Genomic DNA, 24,952 nt, shown 5'->3' on the forward strand with positions numbered 1-24,952 from the left:
CAAAAGCAGATCTTATACCCCTTTCGAACCTCTCTCTTCTTGCAGTTGATGCATTCAGAATCCTACCCCCACATTGGAGACAAACAATGTAATCTAGCCCTTTATTTTTAGTGAATAAAAATGTGTGACAGTGAGATTAGTAGGACGTACAATACCAATACTGCAATATTTGATTTAACTTACACTTTAACAACTCTTATTTAACATTTCTTTTCAGGAATATTGTTGATGTGTAAGTGCCGCTCTTTCATATAAAGCAGTGTTTTCCAATCCCAGTCCTCAGGACCCTTACTCAGGCCAGATATTCATTATATCTTAACTAGAGCACAGCTGATTAGTAACCATGGTTACTAACCTGCGCTCACCCATCAGCTGATTGTTTCACCTGTGCTCTAGTTAAGATATAGTGAATGTCTGGCCTGAGTAAGGGTCCTGAGGACTGGGTTTGGGAAACACTGATATAAATTATATTAGAAATGATTATAATATATTTATAAGGCTGTGGTTTGTCCCACTTATATATAGATTGTCTGCTCCTGAGCTTATATTGTAAAGTTCCAGAATTTTTTTTTATTTATGGTGCAACTATAACACCCACAGAGCTAACTGTATTAAATACTTGTGCTGAATCAATAGCACATATGTAATAACCTAATCAGCTGATCTGTATCACATGAATTGTTATGCGTGCCTTTAATTATACCATACGTACAGTTAATCAGAACCATTATTTATTATTATCTGTCTAAACCATTTAATATACTTTTTACAGACACGTTCAGAGCACTGAGAGATATCAGGTATTGATGTAACTGGAGTGAATAAGGGAACCTTCTTCCTGAGCACAGACATTGGAGCCTGTTATCAGCATGAGCTCATATGTGTTAGGTGAGTAAAATAGATAGTATAATAAAACAACTACAACAGCAAGCTAAGAAGCATCATAAGATCACTGCTCCATAGCCTTTCAAAATATCTCACACTAATTATTAGTTTGTGATGATTAAGCCATCATATTTTCACCCAACTTGTTTAGTATGAGCCGGACAGGGCTGTATGTGCATTTGCTTGTGCAATGTTAAGAGAATGGTGGATGCCACCTCTCTTGACGGGAATAGAGGTGTACTTGTTCCCTGGCTAAGAACATTATCCACACACACATTTTTTAATGGGGACCTATAACTTGTTTTAATCAGTAATCTGTGTTTTATTTTATTATGATGAAGAAATATTTGCATGATTTATCTTCCGTTGTTTGAATTTAAAAATTGACATAAAGCAAAAGACATTTTATGGAGTGTAAATAAATATGTTTTTAAAAAAAAGATGGATTCCATTATAAAGAATAAACTTTTATTTTCTTTATTCCTTTTCTTTTTATGTAGACAAACACTTGAATAGTTCATATCCATCCTTCATGACAGGAAGCATCAGAATGATACCGCAAACTCCAAAAGTCTTAGACACCAATGACAATTCACCAACTTTGGGGAACGCACAGCAGATATTTGTTAAATTGGCAGGAACTGAGCAGCAGTCTTTATGTACAGAGAGTAATTTAATCATCAAACAAGAGGACAACATGTATGCCTTATCTAGTGAAATGATTATCCCAGAGGATACACCACACACATTTACTGGGTTTTCAAAACATTTAAAAGAAGGGAAACGTCTTAAGTCTAGCCAAATGATTCATACCAATAAGAAACCATTCAAATGTACAGAATGTGAGAAAGGCTTCACATGTAATTTGCATCTCCCTGAACACCACACAGTTTACACAGTTGGGAAACCTCACACATGTACAGAATGTGGGGGATGTTTTACTTCCAAGGGAAACCTATCTGATGAAAATACCCACACAGAACAAAATCCTTTCACATGTACAGAGTGTGGCAAATGTTTCATACCAAGGACAAGCCTTATACCTCATGAAAGGACCCACACAGGGGAGAAACCATTAATATGTGCTGATTGTGGGAAAGGTTTTAGATTTAAGTCTGATCTGAAATCTCATGAAATAATTCACACAGTACAAAAACCTTTCACATGTACAGAGTGTGGAAAAATGTTTACACACAAGAGTAATCTAAAATCTCATGAAAGGAGTCACACAGGGGAAAAGCCTTTCACATGTACAGTGTGTAGAAAAAGTTTTACACAAAAGGGTGATCTGAAAAAGCATGAAAGGAGTCACACTGGAGAAAAACCTTTCACATGTACAGTGTGTAGAAAAAGTTTTACACATATGAGTACTCTGAAAAATCATGAAAGAATTCACACAGGAGAAAAGCCTTTCACATGTACAAAGTGTGGAAAACATTTTACACAAATAAATATTCTGAAAAATCATGAAAGGATTCACACAGGGGAAAAGCCTTTCAAATGTACAGAGTGTGGAAAATGTTTTACACAAATAAATAGTCTGAAAACTCATGAAAGGAGTCACACAGGAGAAAAGCCTTTCACATGTACAGAGTGTGGAAAAAGTTTTACACAAAAGGGTGATCTGAAAAAGCATGAAAGGAGTCACACTGGAGAAAAACCTTTCACATGTACAGTGTGTAGAAAAAGTTTTACACATATGAGTACTCTGAAAAATCATGAAAGAATTCACACAGGAGAAAAGCCTTTCACATGTACAAAGTGTGGAAAACATTTTACACAAATAAATAGTCTGAAAAATCATGAAAGGATTCACACAGGGGAAAAGCCTTTCAAATGTACAGAGTGTGGAAAATGTTTTACACAAATAAATAGTCTGAAAACTCATGAAAGGATTCACACAGGAGAAAAGCCTTTCACATGTACAGAGTGTGGAAAAAGTTTTACACAAATAAATGGTCTGAAAAGTCATGAAAAGAGTCACACCAGGGAAAATCCTTTCACATGTACAGAGTGTGGAAAAAGTTTTACACATAAGAGTAGTCTGAAAACTCATGAAAAGAGTCACACAGGGAAAAATCCTTTCACATGTACAGAGTGTGGAAAAAGTTTTACACATATGAGTAGTCTGAAAACTCATGAAAAGAGTCACACAGGGAAAAATCCTTTCACATGTACAGAGTGTGGAAAAAGTTTTGCACAAATAAGTCATCTGAAAACTCATGAAAGAAGTCACACAGGAGAAAAGCCTTTCACGTGTACAGAGTGTGGAAAAAGGTTTACACGAATGGATAGTCTGAAAATTCATGAAAGGAGTCACACAGGAGAAAAGCCTTTCACGTGTGCAGAGTGTGGAAAATGTTTTACACTTATAAGTCATCTGAAAACTCATGAAAGGAGTCACACAGGAGAAAAGCCTTTCACATGTAAAGAGTGTGGAAAAAGTTTTACACAAATAAATAGTCTAAAAACTCATGAAATGATTCACACAGGAGAAAAGCCTTTCACATGTACAGAGTGTGGAAAAAGTTTTATACAAATAAATAGTCTAAAAACTCATGAAAGGATTCACACAGGAGAAAAGCCTTTCACATGTACAGAGTGTGGAAAAAGTTTTACACAAAAGGGTGATCTGAAAAAGCATGAAAGGAGTCACACTGGAGAAAAACCTTTCACATGTGCAAATTGTGGAAAACGTTTTGCACATATAAGTCATCTGAAAACTCATGAAAGAAGTCACACAGAAGAAAAGCCTTTCACGTGTACAGAGTGTGGAAAAAGGTTTACACGAATGGATAGTCTGAAAATTCATGAAAGGAGTCACACAGGAGAAAAGCCTTTCAAATGTAAAGAGTGTGGAAAAAGTTTTACACAAATAAATAGTCTGAAAACTCATGAAAGGAGTCAGTCACACAGGAGAAAAGCCTTTCACATGTAAAAAGTGTGGAAAAAGTTTTACACATAAAAGTCATCTGAAAACTGATGAAAGGATTCACGCAGGGGGAAAGCCTTTCACATGTACAGAGTGGGGAAAAGGGTTTACATGAGTGGATAGACTGAAAACTCATGAAAGGAATCACACAGGAGAAAAACCTTTCAAATGTTTATAAAGTAGAAAAAGGTATCCCGTGCCAGTCAGGTATCACAAAACACAAAATATTTACTCACAAAATAAACTTTATTTGCACTGTGTGGAAACCTTTTAAAAATTATCATAAAGAGGACAAACTCTCTAAATAGAAGAGTCAAAAAGGATAGCATTGTAAATGATACTTTCTAAATGTCAGTTACAAAATCTCCATATTGGAAGTGCTCTCCTGCTGTCCTTTGTTCCTCTAAACATGTGCACCTCAGTTTCTCTCATATCAATGTGATAGAATCTAAACACCACGCAGTAATATACAAATGTGTCCTTATACTGACCAGTTTACACAAACATTCAACACCAAAGCACCCCAGTGTTATTTATTAATATGCCAGTGTGTTAGGAGTTGTATGTTTTATTTACATAGGGGAGAAAATGATTACATTTACAGAATAAAGGAGTCTTTATATGAATAAAGTGCTAGAAAATTATATAAACAAGAACATCAGCCTTTAATAATTTATGTTCAGTCTCCTATAGAAAGAAACAAAATAAGAGGCGCCTCATAGTGTAATATGTCAAATTCAAATTGAGATTAAGGGTCGGGTATTATTGCACTCACTTATGATAAAGCACTAATGTGCTAGTCAAGAATGCTGGGATCTCAGAGCCTCTCGGCTGGCTCCTTTCCAGGACTAGTAGCAACGTCCTTGCTAAATTCAGCTGGGCTCCAATGCCGTCAGGAGAGGTATGTACTGGAAAGTAATTCTGTTCTAACTCACACAGATGAGCCCTCACTGAAGGATAAATCCACAAGAGGAAGAGGGTATGACTCTACAACTCAAAAGCCGATTCCTCTAGTTTGCACCTAACCTGCCACAGCACAATTTGGTGTGGTTATCCTAGTGGCAGCTGGGTAGATTAAATGAACAGTGAGTTGTCAAAAGTTAAAACATTTATTAAAAACGTGCACAGCAACGCATTTCTCGGCTGACATTGCCATTTTATCAGTCTGTATTAACAATATAAAACAGACACTTCAAAGATTCACAGTCCCCTGGCAAACAGTCGAGTGTTTTAAACAATAACGCCCACACCAACGACTCACTCTGAGTCCCACATGTTGCGGCTAGTGTGAGGATGTTAAAAATATAGTAGATCCCAAACAGTCAGTATAAACAGAAATGAGGCTTACCCGTGTAGTCTTGAAAGCCAAGATTCAGAAAAGTCATGTTCTAAAACTACTCACTGCTAATCCAACTGCAGTAGTACGTTCTGGCTGCTGTGCAGAACTTGCACTCATGGCATGTATTCTCACTCCTGTGATGTCGGCCCTGATGCTGAAGGGGTTGGGGCTTTCCACTCTGCCCGTAAGAAAGCAAATAATCCAAAAATAGCAACAATGTTGTTACTCTAGAGTTAATGGAATCAGTAGAGGATATTGCATTTAAAACATACACTTTATTATGGTATCCATAAAAGTTTCACAGGGCACAGCGAGTAGACAAACAGCTGACGCGTTTCCTGCCTCAAGGGCAATTCATCAGAGCTAAAGATCAGTTGTGTCATCAGGTAATAAATTGCAAAAGTAGTCATCCGTTTGGACCAATCAAAGTACTAGTTGTCCGGTACCACACATATAAACTTAAAGGAGAACCTCCAATTTGCAATGTTATCAATCATTATTCATTAAAGCTTACTTTATAACATGTATAACTTCTGACACTCTGTTAAAAATACAATATTGAAAGAAAAATATGCATAATGATCTACCTAGCAAAAGTTGGGAAGGTTGGGTACAGAATGTTGATTCACCTACAGTAAAAAAAATCCATAGTTAGTTGTTATATATCAGTAAAATACTGCATAGATAAATACCAATCCTCAAAATTAAAATGTGTTTAAATACTTTAGATTTTTGATATTATTATTTCGATATTATTATTATTACACCAGGGTCAAATGTGTACTTGGAATGCCTTCCCAAAGGATCCCCTGCATAGTTTCATTTGTATAGATAAGATAAATGTATAAATATGTAAATTAATATTAGTTATTGAATTAATCCTTTGTAATAAACTGTATAATTGTATGTAAATTTACACCTATACTGTGTTTAATACACCACAACATATCTCTGCCAATTCCAAATTCACACGTATTTTAAATTTATCCACAGTAAGATTCCTAGTCTAAAAAACCTTACAGAGTGAGTGCTAATAAATATCAGCTAAAGGTAAATATGGAATTATTGACGCAATCAATACTTGCTTAATTTAATGTCTACAACAGTATTTAATTGATTCTTTTAAAACCTGTTTAAAACCTATTTGCTATAAAAGGCAGTATTTAAAACACAAGTTATTTTATCTTCTAAAAATACAATCATAAAATCACAATTCATAAAGGATAACAATATAGAGTGCTCACTCTTAAAACATGAAAAAATTAAACAAATAAAAAAGGGGGGTCTTCCCTCTGTGGTTGAAGTTAAGTGGGCATATAGCCACAACTAAGTAATGTTCCTTATTGGAGTATCGCAAAAACATATGGCTCGCACCTTCTGCTCTGAAGGCTCACTGAAATGCCACTTTTCTCTTGTTAAGTGTGTTCAGTCCACGGGTCATCCATTACTTATGGGATATATTCTCCTTCCCAACAGGAAGTTGCAAGAGGATCACCCAAGCAGAGCTGCTATATAGCTCCTCCCCTCACATGTCATATCCAGTCATTCTCTTGCAACCCTCAACAAAGAAGGAGGTCGCGAGAGGAGTTGGAGTTTTTACTTAATTATTCTTCAATCAAAAGTTTGTTATTTTAAATGGCACCGGAGTGTGCTGTTTTTTCTATCTCAGGCAGTATTTGGAAGAAGAAACTGCCTGTGTTTTCTATGATCTTAGCAGGCGTAACTAAGATCCACGGACTGTTCTCGACATTCTGAGGAGTGGGGTAACTTCAGAAAATGGGAATAGCATGCGGGGTCCCCCGCAAATGAGGTATGTGCAGTACATTATTTTCTGGGAATGGAATTGACTAAGAAAATACTGCTGTTACCCATATGATGTAAGTACAGCCTTAAATGCAGTAATAGCGACTGGTATCAGGCTGATAAATGTATGCGCAGTTGAGTTAATTTCTAGGGACTAGAATTTGACTGAGATAATACTGTTAATACTGAAATAATGTCTAAGCCTTATCTGCAGTGGAAGCGACTGGTAGCAGGCTTAGTGATAACTTTGCATGACATTGAAAATGTTGTTTTTAAAACGTTTACTGGCATGTTATTCGTTTTGTGAGGTATTTTGGTGATAAATCTTTTTGGGCATGATTTTTTTCCACATGGCTAACGTATTTTTCTGCATAGAAACCGTTATATCAGGACTCCCACTGTTGTAATAGGAGTGGGAGGGACCTTGTTTTAGCGCCTTGTTGCGCAGTTAAAAATTCTAGCACAGTCTTCCTGCTTCTTCCTCCTTGATCCAGGACGTCTCTAGCGAGCTCAGGGGTCTGCAAAATTCGTTTTTGAGGGAGGTAATCAGTCACAGCAGATCTGTGACAGTGTGTTTGACTGTGATAAAAGCGTTAAATCTTAATTTGATATCCGTTTTTGGGTATTAAGGGGTTAATCATCCTTTTGCTAATGGGTGCAATCCTCTGCTAATTAATACACTTCTTGTTAAGAATTGTTTGACTATAACTGTGTTTTTTTTAAAAAGCGCTGCAGCGTTTTTTATATTGCTTGTAAACTTATTGAAACTGATTTCCAAGCTTGCTAGCTTCATTGCTAAGTCTGTTTTAAACATGTCTGATTCAGAGGAATCTGTTTGTTCATTATGTTCAAAAGCCAATGTGGAGCCCAATAGAACGATGTGTACCAATTGTATTGATATTACTTTGAATAAAAGTCAATCTGTACCGATAAAGAAATTGTCACCAGACAACGAGGGGGAAGTTATGCCGTCTAACTCTCCTCACGTGTCAGTACCTTCATCTCCCGCTCGGGAGATGCGTAAGATTGAGGCGCCAAGTACATCAAGGCCCTTACAAATCACTTTACATGATATGGCTAATGTTATGAAAGAAGTATTATACAATATGCCCGAATTAAGAGGCAAGCGCGATAGCTCTGGGTTAAGGACAGAGCGCGCTGATGACACGAGAGCCATGTCTGATACTGCGTCACAATTTGCAGAACATGAGGACAGTGAGCTTCATTCTGTCGGTGACAGTTCTGATTCGGGGAGACCGGATTCAGAAATTTCAAATTTTAAATTTAAGCTTGAGAACCTCCGCGTGTTACTAGGGGAGGTATTAGCGGCTCTGAATGATTGCGACACGGTGGCAATCCCAGAGAAATTATGTAGGTTGGATAGATACTATGCGGTACCGGTGTGTACTGACGTTTTTCCTATACCAAAAAGACTTACAGAAATTATTAGTAAGGAGTGGGATAGACCCGGTGTGCCTTTTTCCCCTCCTCCGATATTTAGAAAAATGTTTCCTATAGACGCCACCACACGAGACTTATGGCAGACGGTCCCTAAGGTGGAGGGAGCAGTTTCTACTTTAGCCAAGCGTACCACTATCCCGGTGGAGGATAGCTGTGCTTTCTCAGATCCAATGGATAAAAAATTAGAGGGTTACCTTAAGAAAATGTTTGTTCAAGGTTTTATATTGCAGCCCCTTGCATGCATTGCGCCTGTCACGGCTGCAGCGGCTTTCTGGTTTGAATCTCTGGAAGAGGCGATTCGCACAGCGCCATTGGATGAGACTTTGAGCAAAGTTAGAATGCTTAAACTGGCCAATGCGTTTGTTTCAGATGCCGTAGTGCATTTAACCAAACTTACGGCTAAAAATTCCGGATTCGCCATACAGGCGCGCAGGGCGCTATGGCTTAAATCCTGGTCAGCAGATGTAACTTCTAAGTCTAAACTACTTAACATTCCCTTCAAAGGGCAGACCTTATTCGGGCCCGGCTTGAAGGAAATTATTGCTGACATTACGGGAGGTAAGGGCCACACCCTTCCTCAGGACAGGGCCAAACCAAAGGCCAAACAGTCTAATTTTCGTGCCTTTCGTAACTTCAAAGCAGGAGCAGCATCAACTTCCTCCGCTACAAAACAGGAAGGAACTACTGCTCGTTACAGACAGGGTTGGAAAGGCAACCAGTCATGGAACAAGGGCAAGCAGGCCAGAAAGCCTACTTCCGCCCCTAAGACAGCATGAAGACAGGGCCCCCTCTCCGGAGACGGATCTAGTGGGGGGCAGACTTTCTCTCTTCGCCCAGGCTTGGGCAAGAGATGTACAGGATCCCTGGACGTTGGAGATTATATCTCAGGGATACCTTCTGGATTTCAAGACTTCTCCTCCACAAGGGAGGTTTCATCTGTCAAGGTTATCAACAAACCTAGTAAAGAAAGAGGCATTTCTACAATGTGTGCAAGACCTCTTAGTCATGGGAGTGATTCACCCAGTTCCGCGAACGGAACAGGGGCAAGGGTTTTACTCAAATCTATTTGTGGTTCCCAAAAAAGAGGGAACCTTCAGACCAATCTTAGACTTAAAAATCTTAAACAAATTCCTAAGGGTTCCATCGTTCAAGATGGAAACCATTCGGACCATCCTACCCATGATCCAAGAGGGTCAATATATGACCACAGTGGACTTAAAGGATGCCTACCTTCACATACCAATTCACAAAGATCATTATCGGTACCTAAGGTTTGCTTTTCTAGACAAACATTACCAGTTTGTAGCTCTTCCCTTCGGGTTAGCTACGGCCCCGAGAATTTTTACAAAGGTTCTGGGCTCACTTCTAGCGGTACTAAGACCACGAGGCATAGCGGTGGCTCCGTACCTAGACGACATTCTGATACAAGCGTCAAGTTTTCAAAATGCAAAGTCTCATACAGAGATAGTTCTAGCATTTCTGAGGTCGCAAGGGTGGAAAGTGAACGTGGAAAAGAGTTCTCTGTTACCACTCACAAGGGTTCCTTTTCTAGGGACTCTTATAGATTCTGTAGAGATGAAGATTTACCTGACGGAGTCCAGGTTATCAAAGATTCTCAATGCTTGCCGTGTCCTTCACTCCATTCCAAGCCCATCAGTAGCTCAGTGCATGGAAGTAATCGGCTTAATGGTCGCGGCAATGGACATAGTGCCATTTGCGCGCCTGCATCTCAGACTGCTGCAACTATGCATGCTAAGTCAATGGAACGGGGATTACTCAGATCTGTCCCCTTTGCTAAATCTGGACCAGGAGACAAGAGATTCTCTTCTCTGGTGGTTGTCACGGGTTCATCTGTCCAAAGGAATGACTTTTCGCAGACCAGATTGGACGATTGTAACAACGGATGCCAGCCTTCTAGGCTGGGGAGCAGTCTGGAATTCCCTGAAGGCTCAGGGATCGTGGACTCAGGAGGAGAAACTCCTCCCAATAAACATTCTGGAATTAAGAGCAATATTCAATGCTCTCCTAGCTTGGCCTCAGTTAGCAACACTGAGGTTCATCAGATTTCAGTCGGACAACATCACGACTGTGGCTTACATCAATCATCAAGGGGGAACCAGGAGTTCCCTAGCGATGTTGGAAGTCTCGAAGATAATTCGCTGGGCAGAGTCTCACTCTTGCCACCTGTCAGCGATCTACATCCCAGGCATGGAGAACTGGGAGGCGGATATTCTAAGTCGCCAGACTTTTCATCCGGGGGAGTGGGAACTTCACCCGGAGGTATTTGCTCAACTGATTCGTCGTTGGGGCAAACCGGATCTGGATCTCATGGCATCTCGCCAGAACGCCAAGCTTCCTTGTTACGGATCCAGGTCCAGGGACCCGGGAGCGGTGCTGGTAGATGCATTAGCAGCCCCTTGGGTTTTCAATGTGTTTCCACCTTTTCCGTTGCTACCTCGACTGATTGCCAGGATCAAACAGGAGAGGGCATCTGTGATTCTGATAGCGCCTGCGTGGCCACGCAGGACCTGGTATGCAGACCTAGTGGACATGTCGTCCTGTCCACCATGGTCCCTACCCCTGAGGCAGGACCTTCTAATTCAGGGTCCTTTCAACCATCCAAACCTAATTTCTCTGAGGCTGACTGCTTGGAAATTGAACGCTTGATTCTATCAAAGCGTGGGTTTTCGGATTCGGTTATTGATACATTAATACAGGCTCGGAAACCTGTTACCAGAAAAATTTACCATAAAATATGGCGTAAATACTTGTATTGGTGTGAATCCAAGAGTTACTCATGGAGTAAGGTTAGGATTCCTAGGATATTGTCTTTTCTACAAGAGGGTTTAGAAAAGGGCTTATCCGCTAGTTCACTAAAAGGACAGATTTCTGCTCTGTCTATTCTTTTACACAAGCGTCTGGCAGACAATCCAGACGTCCAGGCTTTTTGTCAGGCTTTGGCTAGAATTAAACCTGTATTTAAAGCTGTTGCTCCTCCTTGGAGCTTAAACTTGGTTCTTAAAGTTCTGCAGGGTGTTCCGTTTGAACCCCTTCATTCCATTGATATTAAACTTTTATCTTGGAAAGTTCTGTTTTTGATGGCTATTTCCTCGGCTCGAAGAGTCTCGGAGTTATCTGCCTTACATTGTGATTCTCCTTATCTGATCTTTCATTCAGATAAGGTAGTCCTGCGTACTAAACCTGGGTTTTTACCTAAGGTTGTTTCTAACAGGAATATCAATCAAGAGATTGTTGTTCCATCTTTATGTCCTAATCCTTCTTCAAAGAAGGAACGTCTTTTGCATAATCTAGACGTAGTCCGTGCTCTGAAGTTCTACTTACAGGCAACTAAGGATTTTCGGCAAACTTCTTCTCTGTTTGTCGTTTACTCTGGACAGAGGAGAGGTCAAAAGGCTTCGGCTACCTCTCTCTCTTTTTGGCTTCGTAGCATAATATGTTTAGCCTATGAGACTGCTGGACAGCAGCTTCCTGAACGAATTACAGCTCATTCCACTAGAGCTGTGGCTTCCACTTGGGCCTTTAAGAATGAGGCCTCTGTTGAACAGATTTGCAAGGCTGCAACTTGGTCTTCACTTCATACTTTTTCCAAATTTTACAAATTTGACACTTTTGCTTCTTCGGAGGCTGTTTTTGGGAGAAAGGTTCTACAGGCAGTGGTTCCTTCTGTTTAATGTTCCTGCCTTGTCCCTCCCATCATCCGTGTACTTTAGCTTTGGTATTGGTATCCCATAAGTAATGGATGACCCGTGGACTGAACACACTTAACAAGAGAAAACATAATTTATGCTTACCTGATAAATTTATTTCTCTTGTAGTGTGTTCAGTCCACGGCCCGCCCTGTCTTTTTTGAGGCAGGTTCTAAATTTTAAATTATAACTCCAGTCACCACTGCACCCTATAGTTTCTCCTTTCTCGTCTTGTTTCGGTCGAATGACTGGATATGACACGTGAGGGGAGGAGCTATATAGCAGCTCTGCTTGGGTGATCCTCTTGCAACTTCCTGTTGGGAAGGAGAATATATCCCATAAGTAATGGATGACCCGTGGACTGAACACACTACAAGAGAAATAAATTTATCAGGTAAGCATAAATTATGTTTTATTATGTGTTTATACTTGCACTGTGTTTTAGCATCCAACACTTTAAACTCTCCTGTATGCAGCTTGTTCTCTGTGTTTTCTGTTACCTCTTTCCCCAGGTTCTTTTATGCAGTCAGAATCTCCTTAGGACTGAAAGGTTACTGTGTTAGCAGCTTGTTTCATCCGGTCACTAAATGTGTAGGTGATCCGGTCTGTAATCACAGCTAAGGGGTCATTCCAGAAAGACACAATAGTTTTCTTTAAGCAGTTCTTTTTCTCTTGTTTGCAGTCTTGGAAAGTCTCTAGCACTGTTAAACTAGTGCCTTAAAAGGAGTTCAATCAGAATGTTGCTTTTTTGCCCCTTGCAGATCCTTGTAACAAACAGTGTTTGTGCTCCAAAAAGAAAAACAGTCGAACAGCAGCTAATCAATTTCAACTAGTTTCAGCCTTGTGCAGTAGTTTCAGCCTTGTGCAGGCCTTTCCTAATTGAGGCGCTCTGAACATAACCCCTTATAAAAGATAAGTGCACTGCAATGTTCCAATTGTAAGAATTTAAACCAAAGGCAAGAGACCACCAATACACATTCATAACCCGAATAAATACTTATCCCATGTTTTAGAAAAAAAATGGAAAAAAGAACATCTTTAAGAGAGATTTCTAGACATATACCGTAGTACTACCAAGAAATCCTTAATTTCGATCAATAAACAACTTTACATCACTAATCTTATTAATTCCCAAAGGGGACCCTGTTTTTAATGTGTGGATCCAAAATACTTCTTTCTTACTTGGTGCCAAAAACCTGTCCCCTCCTCTAGCCCCTACATTTACTTGTTCTATGTCCTGAAATTTGAAAAAATAAAGACAACCTGTGTGATTTGCAAAATGTTTTGCCACCGGCGTCTTTGGAACCTCTGCTTCCAAGAATAGCAGGTGTTCCCTAATCCTGTCTTTCAAAAATCTGGAAGTGAGTCCAACATATTGAAAATCATAAAATCCACAAATTATCAGGTATTTAACAAAGGTAGAGTTACAGTTAATCCTGTCTTTAATCTTGTAAATTACGCCCGTGTTGGAGGATTTGAAACTGTCACCAACTAGAGCATAATTACAACACTTACACGGTTTCACACCACACTTGTAAAAGCCAGCTTTCTTGGAAAGCCAGTTGCTTCCTTTGGCACTATTTTTGATAGTATTAGCGTTGAAGTTCTTTGCAACTTTGTCTCCTATAGTTTCAGACTTACGTGAGATATTTTGCAATTAAACATTCCATATTTCCTCCATGAACAGAGTTAGTGTCTAGATACATTGTGACCTTTTAGATTAATACATATATTCCTATGATGTTCAGACCATCTAGTACTCAGTCTCCTGCAAGTGCTACCTACATACTTCATTCCACAAATGCAATCCAATCGGTATATGACATAATTCTGTGCACATGTTATGTGTTACATTATATACTGGATAAACTTCCCTGTTTTCCCTTCAAAATTAGTTTTCCCATGTGTTATACATTTTTTTTAAAAACTTTTATTTATAACCAACAGAGGTTACACTAATATACAGCATATCATCAACACACCTCACAGGATATGATAGGAAAGTAAAAAATAGAAATTGATAACACAATAAAATGTAGCAATATACAGTGTCAGATATATGAAGAATATAATTGTCCCAAATGCAATGAAGATGTTGGGATTTTTCCCGGACTGAATAGCAGTCCATGATACAGTCCTATGTACCACAATGTTGGGATTTTATTATTTATGTACTAACCTAAACCAACTATAATTAAACTAAACAAATTATATAAAAAAAAAATACAAACCCATACAAAAACCCTAGAAGGCAAACAAAGTGAAGTGATATAAGATGGCCAATTTGATAGAAAAATGATTCTGGGGTTGAGCATGTATGGCAGTCTTAGTGCATATTTCAAGTCTTCCATTATGAAGAGATTAGACTTGTTGTGGTCAAAAAGTATAGGTTAGCCAAGTGAGGTATTGGGGAGTTTTCCTGACCTCGCTAATCCACATAATACAATGACACGTTCTATATTATTTGTGTGGGTTCACAATATTCAATGTGGGCATTGAAAAACATACAAGTATAACATTAAAACATACAAGTATAACATTAAAACTCAAACCAGCATATCAGCAGGTGTTTATAGGTGGCTTCGGTGGTCAATCCACATTATGAACCCTGATGCCTATAATGGTTAGGAACCAAAATTGTTGAGGGATCATATGTACACAGCCCCGTGTCGGAGCACATATTAACTGTAAGGCAGCCATTATATGAGACATCCCTGTTACTACATCATATGCCACCACCTTAGTAATAGGGATTAATACAAGCAGAATTTTACATCAGATACTAATCAGGCCTTCAACTTGCACAGGATACACACTCTTTTGACATGACAAGATGAATATGAAGCATAGTAATTCGCGTGGGGATACTCTATTCTCAGTGTGGCATTTATACAATTCAGCTCCCATTGTAGGACTAGGAAACAAAAAAACAAAACCACAACAAAAAAACACTAAGATATTGAACAAAATAACCTATTTGCCTTGAACCAGCAGGCCAATCAGTGTGCTCCTGGATCAGTTATCAAATTAAGAATAACCTATTTTACATATTGATACCTGATCACAAGAGTATAATAATGTGGGGTGAAATTTGCTGTATCTCATTAAGCATTAGACTTATAACACATTTTAACCAGATTATCCTGGAGCTCTTATCATGCAGACACAATGTAATCAGCATAAATAAAAAGAGAGAAGCGCTCAACCTGGGAACGAACAATAGCATAATAGCTTGTTCTATAGCTAGGTACCACCCAAGAAGCAGCCTCTTTTTGCTCAACATGTGCCTTTCACAGAGAAGAACTTTCCTGTAGCATATCAGTCTGATCCTGACTTCACAGTACAGTCCAGCCCGAAATACCAGGCAATCCCTCTCTGAACAAGAGAAACAGCAAAACCCCAGACGTACGTTTCGGCCTATTGTGGGCCTCGTCAGTGAGGTGCAGCCATATCCCTCTAGGCACACTGAGCAATGGGTCCACGTCTGGATTCCCGCATCACACTTAGGGAGACTTCCCCAAATGTCATAATTTGCATAAATAAAAAGAGAGAAGCGCTCAACCTGGGAACGAACAATAGCATAATAGCTTGTTCTATAGCTAGGTACCACCCAAGAAGCAGCCTCTTTTTGCTCAACATGTGCCTTTCACAGAGAAGAACTTTCCTGTAGCATATCAGTCTGATCCCGACTTCACAGTACAGTCCAGCCCGAAATACCAGGCAATCCCTCTCTGAACAAGAGAAACAGCAAAACCCCAGACGTACGTTTCGGCCTATTGTGGGCCTCGTCAGTGAGGTGCAGCCATATCCCTCTAGGCACACTGAGCAATGGGTCCACGTCTGGATTCCCGCATCACACTTAGGGAGACTTCCCCAAATGTCATAATTAGCATAAATAAAAAGAGAGAAGCGCTCAACCTGGGAACGAACAATAGCATAATAGCTTGTTCTATAGCTAGGTACCACCCAAGAAGCAGCCTCTTTTTGCTCAACATGTGCCTTTCACAGAGAAGAACTTTCCTGTAGCATATCAGTCTGATCCTGACTTCACAGTACAGTCCAGCCCGAAATACCAGGCAATCCCTCTCTGAACAAGAGAAACAGCAAAACCCCAGACGTACGTTTCGGCCTATTGTGGGCCTCGTCAGTGAGGTGCAGCCATATCCCTCTAGGCACACTGAGCAACAGGTCCACGTCTGGATTCCCGCATCACACTTAGGGAGACTTCCCCAAATGTCATAATTTGCATAAATAAAAAGAGAGAAGCGCTCAACCTGGGAACGAACAATAGCATAATAGCTTGTTCTATAGCTAGGTACCACCCAAGAAGCAGCCTCTTTTTGCTCAACATGTGCCTTTCACAGAGAAGAACTTTCCTGTAGCATATCAGTCTGATCCTGACTTCACAGTACAGTCCAGCCCGAAATACCAGGCAATCCCTCTCTGAACAAGAGAAACAGCAAAACCCCAGACGTACGTTTCGGGCCTATTGTGGGCCTTGTCAGTGAGGTGCAGCCATATCCCTCTAGGCACACTGAGCAACGGGTCCACGTCTGGATTCCCGCATCACACTTAGGGAGACTTCCCCAAATGTCATAATTTGCATAAATAAAAAGAGAGAAGCGCTCAACCTGGGAACGAACAATAGCATAATAGCTTGTTCTATAGCTAGGTACCACCCAAGAAGCAGCCTCTTTTTGCTCAACATGTGCCTTTCACAGAGAAGAACTTTCCTGTAGCATATCAGTCTGATGCTGACTTCACAGTACAGTCCAGCCCGAAATACCAGGCAATCCCTCTCTGAACAAGAGAAACAGCAAAACCCCAGACGTACGTTTCGGGCCTATTGTGGGCCTTGTCAGTGAGGTGCAGCCATATCCCTCTAGGCACACTGAGCAACGGGTCCACGTCTGGATTCCCGCATCACACTTAGGGAGACTTCCCCAAATGTCATAATTTGCATAAATAAAAAGAGAGAAGCGCTCAACCTGGGAACGAACAATAGCATAATAGCTTGTTCTATAGCTAGGTACCACCCAAGAAGCAGCCTCTTTTTGCTCAACATGTGCCTTTCACAGAGAAGAACTTTCCTGTAGCATATCAGTCTGATCCTGACTTCACAGTACAGTCCAGCCCGAAATACCAGGCAATCCCTCTCTGAACAAGAGAAACAGCAAAACCCCAGACGTACGTTTCGGCACATATTGAGCAAAAAGAGGCTGCTTCTAGGGTGGTAACTAGCCATAGAACAAGCTATTATGCTATTGTTCGTTCCCAGGTTGAGCGCTTCTCTCTTTTTATTTATGCCAATTACGACACTTAGGGAAGTCTCCCTAAGTGTGATGCGGGAATCCAGACGTGGACCCGTTGCTCAGTGTGCCTAGAGGGATATAGCTGCACCTCACTGACGAGGCCCACAATAGGCCGAAACGTACGTCTGGGGTTTTGCTGTTTCTCTTGTTCAGAGAGGAATTGCCTGGTATTTCGGGGCTGGACTGTACTGTGAAGTCAGGATCAGACTGAGATGCTACAGGAAAGTTCTTCTCTGTGAAAGGCACTTATTGAGCAAAAAGAGGCTGCTTCTAGGGTGGTAACTAGCCATAGAACAAGCTATTATGCTATTGTTCGTTCCCAGGTTGAGCGCTTCTCTCTTTTTATTTATGCAAATTACGACACTTAGGGAAGTCTCCCTAAGTGTGATGCGGGAATCCAGACGTGGACCCGTTGCTCAGTGTGCCTAGAGGGATATAGCTGCACCTCACTGACGAGGCCCACAATAGGCCGAAACGTACGTCTGGGGTTTTGCTGTTTCTCTTGTTCAGAGAGGAATTGCCTGGTATTTCGGGGCTGGACTGTACTGTGAAGTCAGGATCAGACTGATATGCTACAGGAAAGTTCTTCTCTGTGAAAGGCACATATTGAGCAAAAAGAGGCTGCTTCTAGGGTGGTAACTAGCCATAGAACAAGCTATTATGCTATTGTTCGTTCCCAGGTTGAGCGCTTCTCTCTTTTTATTTATGCAAATTAGGACACTTAGGGAAGTCTCCCTAAGTGTGATGCGGGAATCCAGACGTGGACCCGTTGCTCAGTGTGCCTAGAGGGATATAGCTGCACCTCACTGACGAGGCCCACAATAGGCCGAAACGTACGTCTGGGGTTTTGCTGTTTCTCTTGTTCAGAGAGGAATTGCCTGGTATTTCGGGGCTGGACTGTACTGTGAAGTCAGGATCAGACTGATATGCTACAGGAAAGTTCTTCTCTGTGAAAGGCACATATTGAGCAAAAAGAGGCTGCTTCTAGGGTGGTAACTAGCCATAGAACAAGCTATTATGCTATTGTTCGTTCCCAGGTTGAGCGCTTCTCTCTTTTTATTTATGCAAATTACGACACTTAGGGAAGTCTCCCTAAGTGTGATGCGGGAATCCAGACGTGGACCCGTTGCTCAGTGTGCCTAGAGGGATATAGCTGCACCTCACTGACGAGGCCCACAATAGGCCAAAATAATCAGCTGAGGTTGCTTCTCGGGCCTTTGGCTTGGATCAAGTGCAGTTTTCTGTGCTTGGTCTTGGTCTTGGTTTGCTGCCTGGAGACCTGCTCCTTCGGCCTGGGGTCCTTTCCCTTTGGGGTTTGGGCTCCTGCTGCTATTGGGGGGGTGGCTACTCCTTAGGCGTAGAGCAACTGGGTAGTAGGGCCGTCCCCTTGGCCTTGTGGCATCGTCCCTGGACTTCAGCCACATGCTGCTTTTGGGGGGGCGCTCTGAAATCCAGCCTAAAGAGGCAATAGGGCAAATATGGCTACCAATGTGCCAAATGTTCCCCATACACTTCGGGTGTTGATCTCTGAGGACTTTCGAGAGAAGATTGGTTTGGCTCATGTCCAGCAGGTGGTTTTGGAGGGTGTTTTGAAGATGCCAAGATCAAGTTTGCATTGTGTTCAGTCATTCCCTTCAAGAGGGATTTTTGATGTGGCTTTCACCGATGAGCATTATTTACAGACCTGCTATCAACGGACTATTGATATGGCTGCTGCTCCAGAGTTGGTTGGCATGAAATTTGTTGCCTGTGTGCAGAGGGAGAGAAGAATCCCGGTGACAGTACATATGTACAACCCTTGGGTTACTGATGTGGAAATTCGTCTGTTTCTTTGTCGCTACTTTGATGATGTTCAAGGAGGTAGCAAGCTGAAGAATCAGTTTGGGACTTTCAATGGAAAGCGCAGGTTCTGGGTGCGGTTTGTGCCTGATGAATTAGGTATTGGTGGAAAGAAACACCCTCCACAGACTTTCGCCATTGGTGGAAATAGAGGTTTCCTATACTATGATGACATGCCTCTTTTTTGCCGTAGTTGCAACCTGTTTGGTCACATTGCTGAAAATTGCCCAGGTGCCAGATGTCGAAATTGCGGTGAGGAGGATCATCTTGTTGCCCACTGTAGTAAACGCCGGACCTGTGACCTGTGTGGTTCTTCAAGTCATCTGTGCAGGATGTGTCCTTTGATGATGTTGCAGGGGCTTGATAGAGTGAAGCCTTCCTATGCTGATGTTGCAAAATAAACATCTTCAGTTGCAGCTGAGCCATCTGTGAATGAGGAGGAGGTCTCTGATGAGGCATTGAACTCTATATTACCTCTTTTGTGCAAGAAATCTGCATTTGGGGTCCCTGTCGGAGAGGTGTCTGATGCTCCTGTGGTGGTTCCTGTGGCTGAGAAGGTGGAGGAAGCCCAATCTCATCTTCAGGAAGTGGATCTTGCTACATCTAATGTGATAGCTGCTTCAGATGTTCTTGAAGCCCTGTTGCCCAATTCTGTGGATGATACTGTTGCTGTTCCTGTGACAGAGAATTTTTCCTTCACTGAGTCATCTTGTGATGCTGCTCCTGATGCTGTTCTTGGTGAAGGGGAGAACATTGATTGGTCTGCTGTTGTGTCCTCTAGTTCTGAGGAGGATATGGACACTGAAGGGAAAAAATCTGCCTCCAAGCGAAAAATAGATGCGGATTCTGATGGATGGGAGAGTCCTGATTTGAATCTTCCAGTAGGTAAGGGTGCAGATCCAGATACTACAAGTGATGCTGACTCTTTAATTTCAGAGTTTCCTTCTGTCTCTACTAAAGATGTTCCTTCTGATTCAAGCCAGTGTATAGGTGACTTTTCTGATGCCTCTTCTGTTGGTTATCTAGATAAAAGAGATGTGAACCAACTTGCTGAAGTTACTGGTTATGAGGCTGGCAAGGGGGAGCCTAGGAGGTCGGAACGTCGCAGAGGCAGATTTAAAGGATCTCCTTTGAGTCCTAAGAAAAAGAAAGGAAAGAAGAAGTCCTGATGTTATTTCTTTTTTTGTTTTTCTTTAATTTATTTTTGTGATGTCTCTGACCATTTATTCCCTTAATGTCAGGTGTATGACAACTATAGCAAGGAGAGCTGCAATTTTGAAATTATTATCTGTATGTTCTGCTAATATTTTTTGTTTGCAGGAATGTGGTCTCTCTGAACATCCTAAATGTGCTGACTGGGAATATGGTCCTAAAGTATGGTCTTGTTCTTCTGATAGGAATGGGGGGGTGGGAGTTTTGTTTAAGGGGTTTAGTTTTTCTATCCTTAATGTAGTTCATATTGTCCCAGGTCGGGTACTTTTGGTTAGTTTTAGTTTTTGTGGGACTGTTTTTCGTTTGTTTAATGTATATGCTTCTCCAAATAGGGTAGAACGTTTGCTTAATTTTGAAACTTTAAAGTTTTTTCTGCCAGGCCGAGAGCCAACTTTTTTGGTTGGGGATTTTAATTGTATTATTAAGAATGGGGACAGAGAGGGTGGGAGTGATTGTAGGGTGGATAGCTCAGGGAAGTTTTTACTTGATTTGCTTAAATCTTTCAGTTTGAAGGATGCCTTCGGGTCTGTTTCTTTTTCAGGGGAGGGTTTTACTTTCTTTAGTGATAGTGGTGGGATAAAATCTCGAATTGATTTTTGTTTTTTATCTAAATTTTTATGTGTTGATGATTTTTCTTTAAAGCGGATGCCCTTTAGGGATCATGCCCTTTTAATTTGTAAGGTGAATTGTGATTTGAAGATCAAGTATGGTAAGGGTGTTTGGAAACTGAATGTGGATTTGTTAGAAGATGAGAAGTTTAAGCGTCAGTTTGTTTGGATGTATGAAAGGTGGCGTGAAAGAAAATGTGATTTTAGTAATGTGCTTATGTGGTGGGAATGGTTGAAGGTGGAAATAAAGAGGTTTTTTATTAAGAAAGGCTTTGAGAAAGCTAGAATGGAAAGGGAGTTGTATGATAAATGGTATCTGAGGTTGTTGTATTTGTATGAATTGAGAAATTGTGGTATTGATGTGCATGAGGAAATTGCTGAAGCAAGAAAGATAATTAAAAAGTGTATGCATGAAAAAGGAAAGAAAATTGTTTTTATGGCAAGATTGGAGAAAATGGAAAAGGATGAGTCTTGTAGTAAATATTTTTTAAGAAAGCTTTTGAAGGAAATACTGGTTTTGTTAGTGTTTTTGATAAGGTTGAGTGTGAAGTTAATGGTACGGATGGTGTTTTGCGTGAAGTTCATGAGTTTTACAGTGAGCTGTATAAAGAAAAAACAAGAGATGTTTTATTGGAAAATGAGTTGTTGGAAAACATTGAGGTTAAGTTGGAAAAATATGATAATGATTTGTTAGAAAGGGATCTAAGTTTGGATGAGATTGCAGAGGTTGTTAGGAGTTTTAAGAATGGGAAGGTACCTGGTTGTGATGGTTTGCCTGTTGAATTTTATACTTGTTTTTGGAATTTGATTGGGGTGGATATGTTGGATGTTTGTAAGTTTGTTTTTAGAATGAATATTTTGCCTGTTTCAATGAGGAAAGGTTTGATTGTTTTGTTATTTAAAAAGGGTAATAAGAGAGATTTGAGGAATTGGAGGCCGATTACGTTGTTGAATGTTGACTATAAGGTTATTGCAAAGGTGTTGGCAAATAGAATGCGTGGAGTGATTGGTAAGGTTGTGGGTGAAGAGCAAGTGTGTGCTGTTCCTGGGCGTCAGATTTCTGAAAGTTTGTTGTTACTACGTGATGTACTGTGGTATGTGAGGGAGAGGATGAGGTCTGTTGCTGTTGCTATTGTGGATTTTGAAAAAGCGTATGATAGGGTAGTACATGATTTTATGTTTCATGTTTTAGAACGTTTAGGTTTTTCTGGTAAGATTATTGGATGGTTTAAATGTTTGTATAGTGATATTGTGAGTCAAGTCCAGGTTAATGGTTTTTTGACTGAGGAATTTTGTGTTAAATCTGGAGTGCGTCAAGGATGTCCTTTGTCTCCTGTGTTATTTGTATGTGTCATTGAGCCATTATTAACTAGTTTGAGGAAGGATAAATTAGTTAGAGGTGTGAGTGTTCCTGGTAGTAATGGAAGGTGTTTAAAAGTGATTGGGTATATGGATGATGTGAGTGTGGTATGTGAGACTCAGGCTGGTTTGAGGAGGGTGAAAACTTTAGTTGAATGTTTTTGTATGGCAAGTGGTTTCAGAGTTAATTGGAATAAGTGTAAAGTTAAAGTTTTTGGTAATGATAGGGAGATTGATTCCTGTGGATGGCCTGTGACTGAAGGTGCAATTGAGGTGTTGGGTGTGAAATTTGATGTGGATTTGAAAGGCTTGGAAAGTTGGGAGAATGTTTTCGATAAAGTGAGTAGAAAACTTCAGTTTTGGTCTTTAAGGACTTTATCTTTGGAAGGAAAAATGTTAGTTATTAAATCGGTTTTGATCCCTATTATGTTATATTTGGCGTTAGTTTTTCCGCCACCTGAGAGAATTTTTTGGAGAATTTTGAGAGTGTTGTTTTCTTTTTTCTGGAGTTCTGGTATGGAGCGTTTGAAAAGAGATGTTGTTGTTAAGAGTAAGAATGTTGGTGGTAAGGGTTTTCCAAATGTGGAGAGATTTTTGGCTGTGAAATATGTTAGTAGGTGTGTGGTTCTGAGTGGTAAGGATAGCATGGCTGGTTGTATGGTAAAGTATGCTTGTGGAAATGTTTTAAGACGATATGGTTTATTTGAGATTGATAGAAAGAAACCGGTATGTTTTGCTGTTCCGTGGTTTTATGTAAGGGTGGAATGTTGGATTAAAAAATATGGTTTGGAGAATGTTAGTAGGGAGATGTGGTGTGCAAACAGAATGGTGTTGAAAATATTGGAGAAGAAGGAAGGTCTTGAGTTGATTGGGGGTTTGACTGAAAATGAATGTGTGTTGGTATGGAAAAATGTGTGTAATAAGTATTTGATGAATAGGCAGAAAGATATTAGTTGGATGAGTGTGCATAAGTGTTTGCCAACAAGGGATTTTCAGAGAATGCGTCGTTTAGTGGCTTCAGAAGTGTGTCCTAGAGATGGTTGTTTTCAAAGCGAGAGTGTTATTCATTTGTTTTGGAATTGTGAGTATGCTAGGGATGTTTGGAGAAGTTTGAAAAGGATGATTAAGGGTTTGACTGGAGTGCAGTTTTTTACTTTTAATATGATGATGTATGGTTTGTGTGGAAATGGTGTGGAAAAGGAGAAAGCAAGATTGATATGGTTGTTGGCATGTTGTGTGAAGGAGGTGTTGTGGGATGTGCGTAATATTTTGATTTTTAAGAAAGAGGTAGTTACTGTAGGTGATTGTGTGGGTATGATCCGTGGGAAGTTGTTTTTGTATTTTTCTTTTGATAGGAGGCGATATGGGGAATTAGATTCTGAAGGCATCTGGAAGACAAAGAAGTGGAAGGATTGGATTATTTTTTTTATTTTTTTTTGTTTTTTTTTCCTCCAGTTTGTTTTTGTCTGTATTTGAAATATGTTTAATTTTATTTTGTGTGATTATTTAAGTTTAATTGCATTTTGATTTTTTTCTGATGACAAAAATTTGGGTCAATATTTCAGTTTTGTAACAAGAGTTATTTTGTTTGCATTTGTTATTATGATTTTATTTTGTATATATGCATATATGATTATTTTTCTAATAAAAGAATTACGAAACGTACGTCTGGGGTTTTGCTGTTTCTCTTGTTCAGAGAGGAATTGCCTGGTATTTCGGGGCTGGACTGTACTGTGAAGTCAGGATCAGACTGATATGCTACAGGAAAGTTCTTCTCTCTGAAAGGCACATATTGAGCAAAAAGAGGCTGCTTCTAGGGTGGTAACTAGCCATAGAACAAGCTATTATGCTATTGTTCGTTCCCAGGTTGAGCGCTTCTCTCTTTTTATTTATGCAAATTACGACACTTAGGGAAGTCTCCCTAAGTGTGATGCGGGAATCCAGACGTGGACCCGTTGCTCAGTGTGCCTAGAGGGATATAGCTGCACCTCACTGACGAGGCCCACAATAGGCCGAAATGTACGTCTGGGGTTTTGCTGTTTCTCTTGTTCAGAGAGGAATTGCCTGGTATTTCGGGGCTGGACTGTACTGTGAAGTCAGGATCAGACTGATATGCTACAGGAAAGTTCTTCTCTCTGAAAGGCACATATTGAGCAAAAAGAGGCTGCTTCTAGGGTGGTAACTAGCCATAGAACAAGCTATTATGCTATTGTTCGTTCCCAGGTTGAGCGCTTCTCTCTTTTTATTTATGCAAATTACGACACTTAGGGAAGTCTCCCTAAGTGTGATGCGGGAATCCAGACGTGGACCCGTTGCTCAGTGTGCCTAGAGGGATATAGCTGCACCTCACTGACGAGGCCCACAATAGGCCGAAACGTACGTCTGGGGTTTTGCTGTTTCTCTTGTTCAGAGAGGAATTGCCTGGTATTTCGGGACTGGACTGTACTGTGAAGTCAGGATCAGACTGATATGCTACAGGAAAGTTCTTCTCTGTG

The 24,952-nt window shown here is 40.4% G+C and overlaps 1 protein-coding gene across 1 annotated transcript in view; it reads left to right on the forward strand.

Moving 5' to 3' along the window:
- Window positions 1-24,952, forward strand: part of LOC128661366 (zinc finger protein 850-like) — a 305,244-nt gene that overhangs the window by 131,992 nt on the left and 148,300 nt on the right. The window contains exons 3-4 of the mRNA XM_053715630.1: window positions 773-888; window positions 1,386-3,814. Of these exons, the coding sequence (XP_053571605.1) occupies window positions 870-888; window positions 1,386-3,814 (2,448 nt within the window). The 5' untranslated portion in view covers window positions 773-869. The remainder of the gene's footprint in view (window positions 1-772; window positions 889-1,385; window positions 3,815-24,952) is intronic.

Source organism: Bombina bombina, chromosome 5 (assembly GCF_027579735.1).
Source record: "Bombina bombina isolate aBomBom1 chromosome 5, aBomBom1.pri, whole genome shotgun sequence".
In the NCBI taxonomy this organism is placed as follows: Eukaryota; Metazoa; Chordata; class Amphibia; order Anura; family Bombinatoridae; genus Bombina; species Bombina bombina.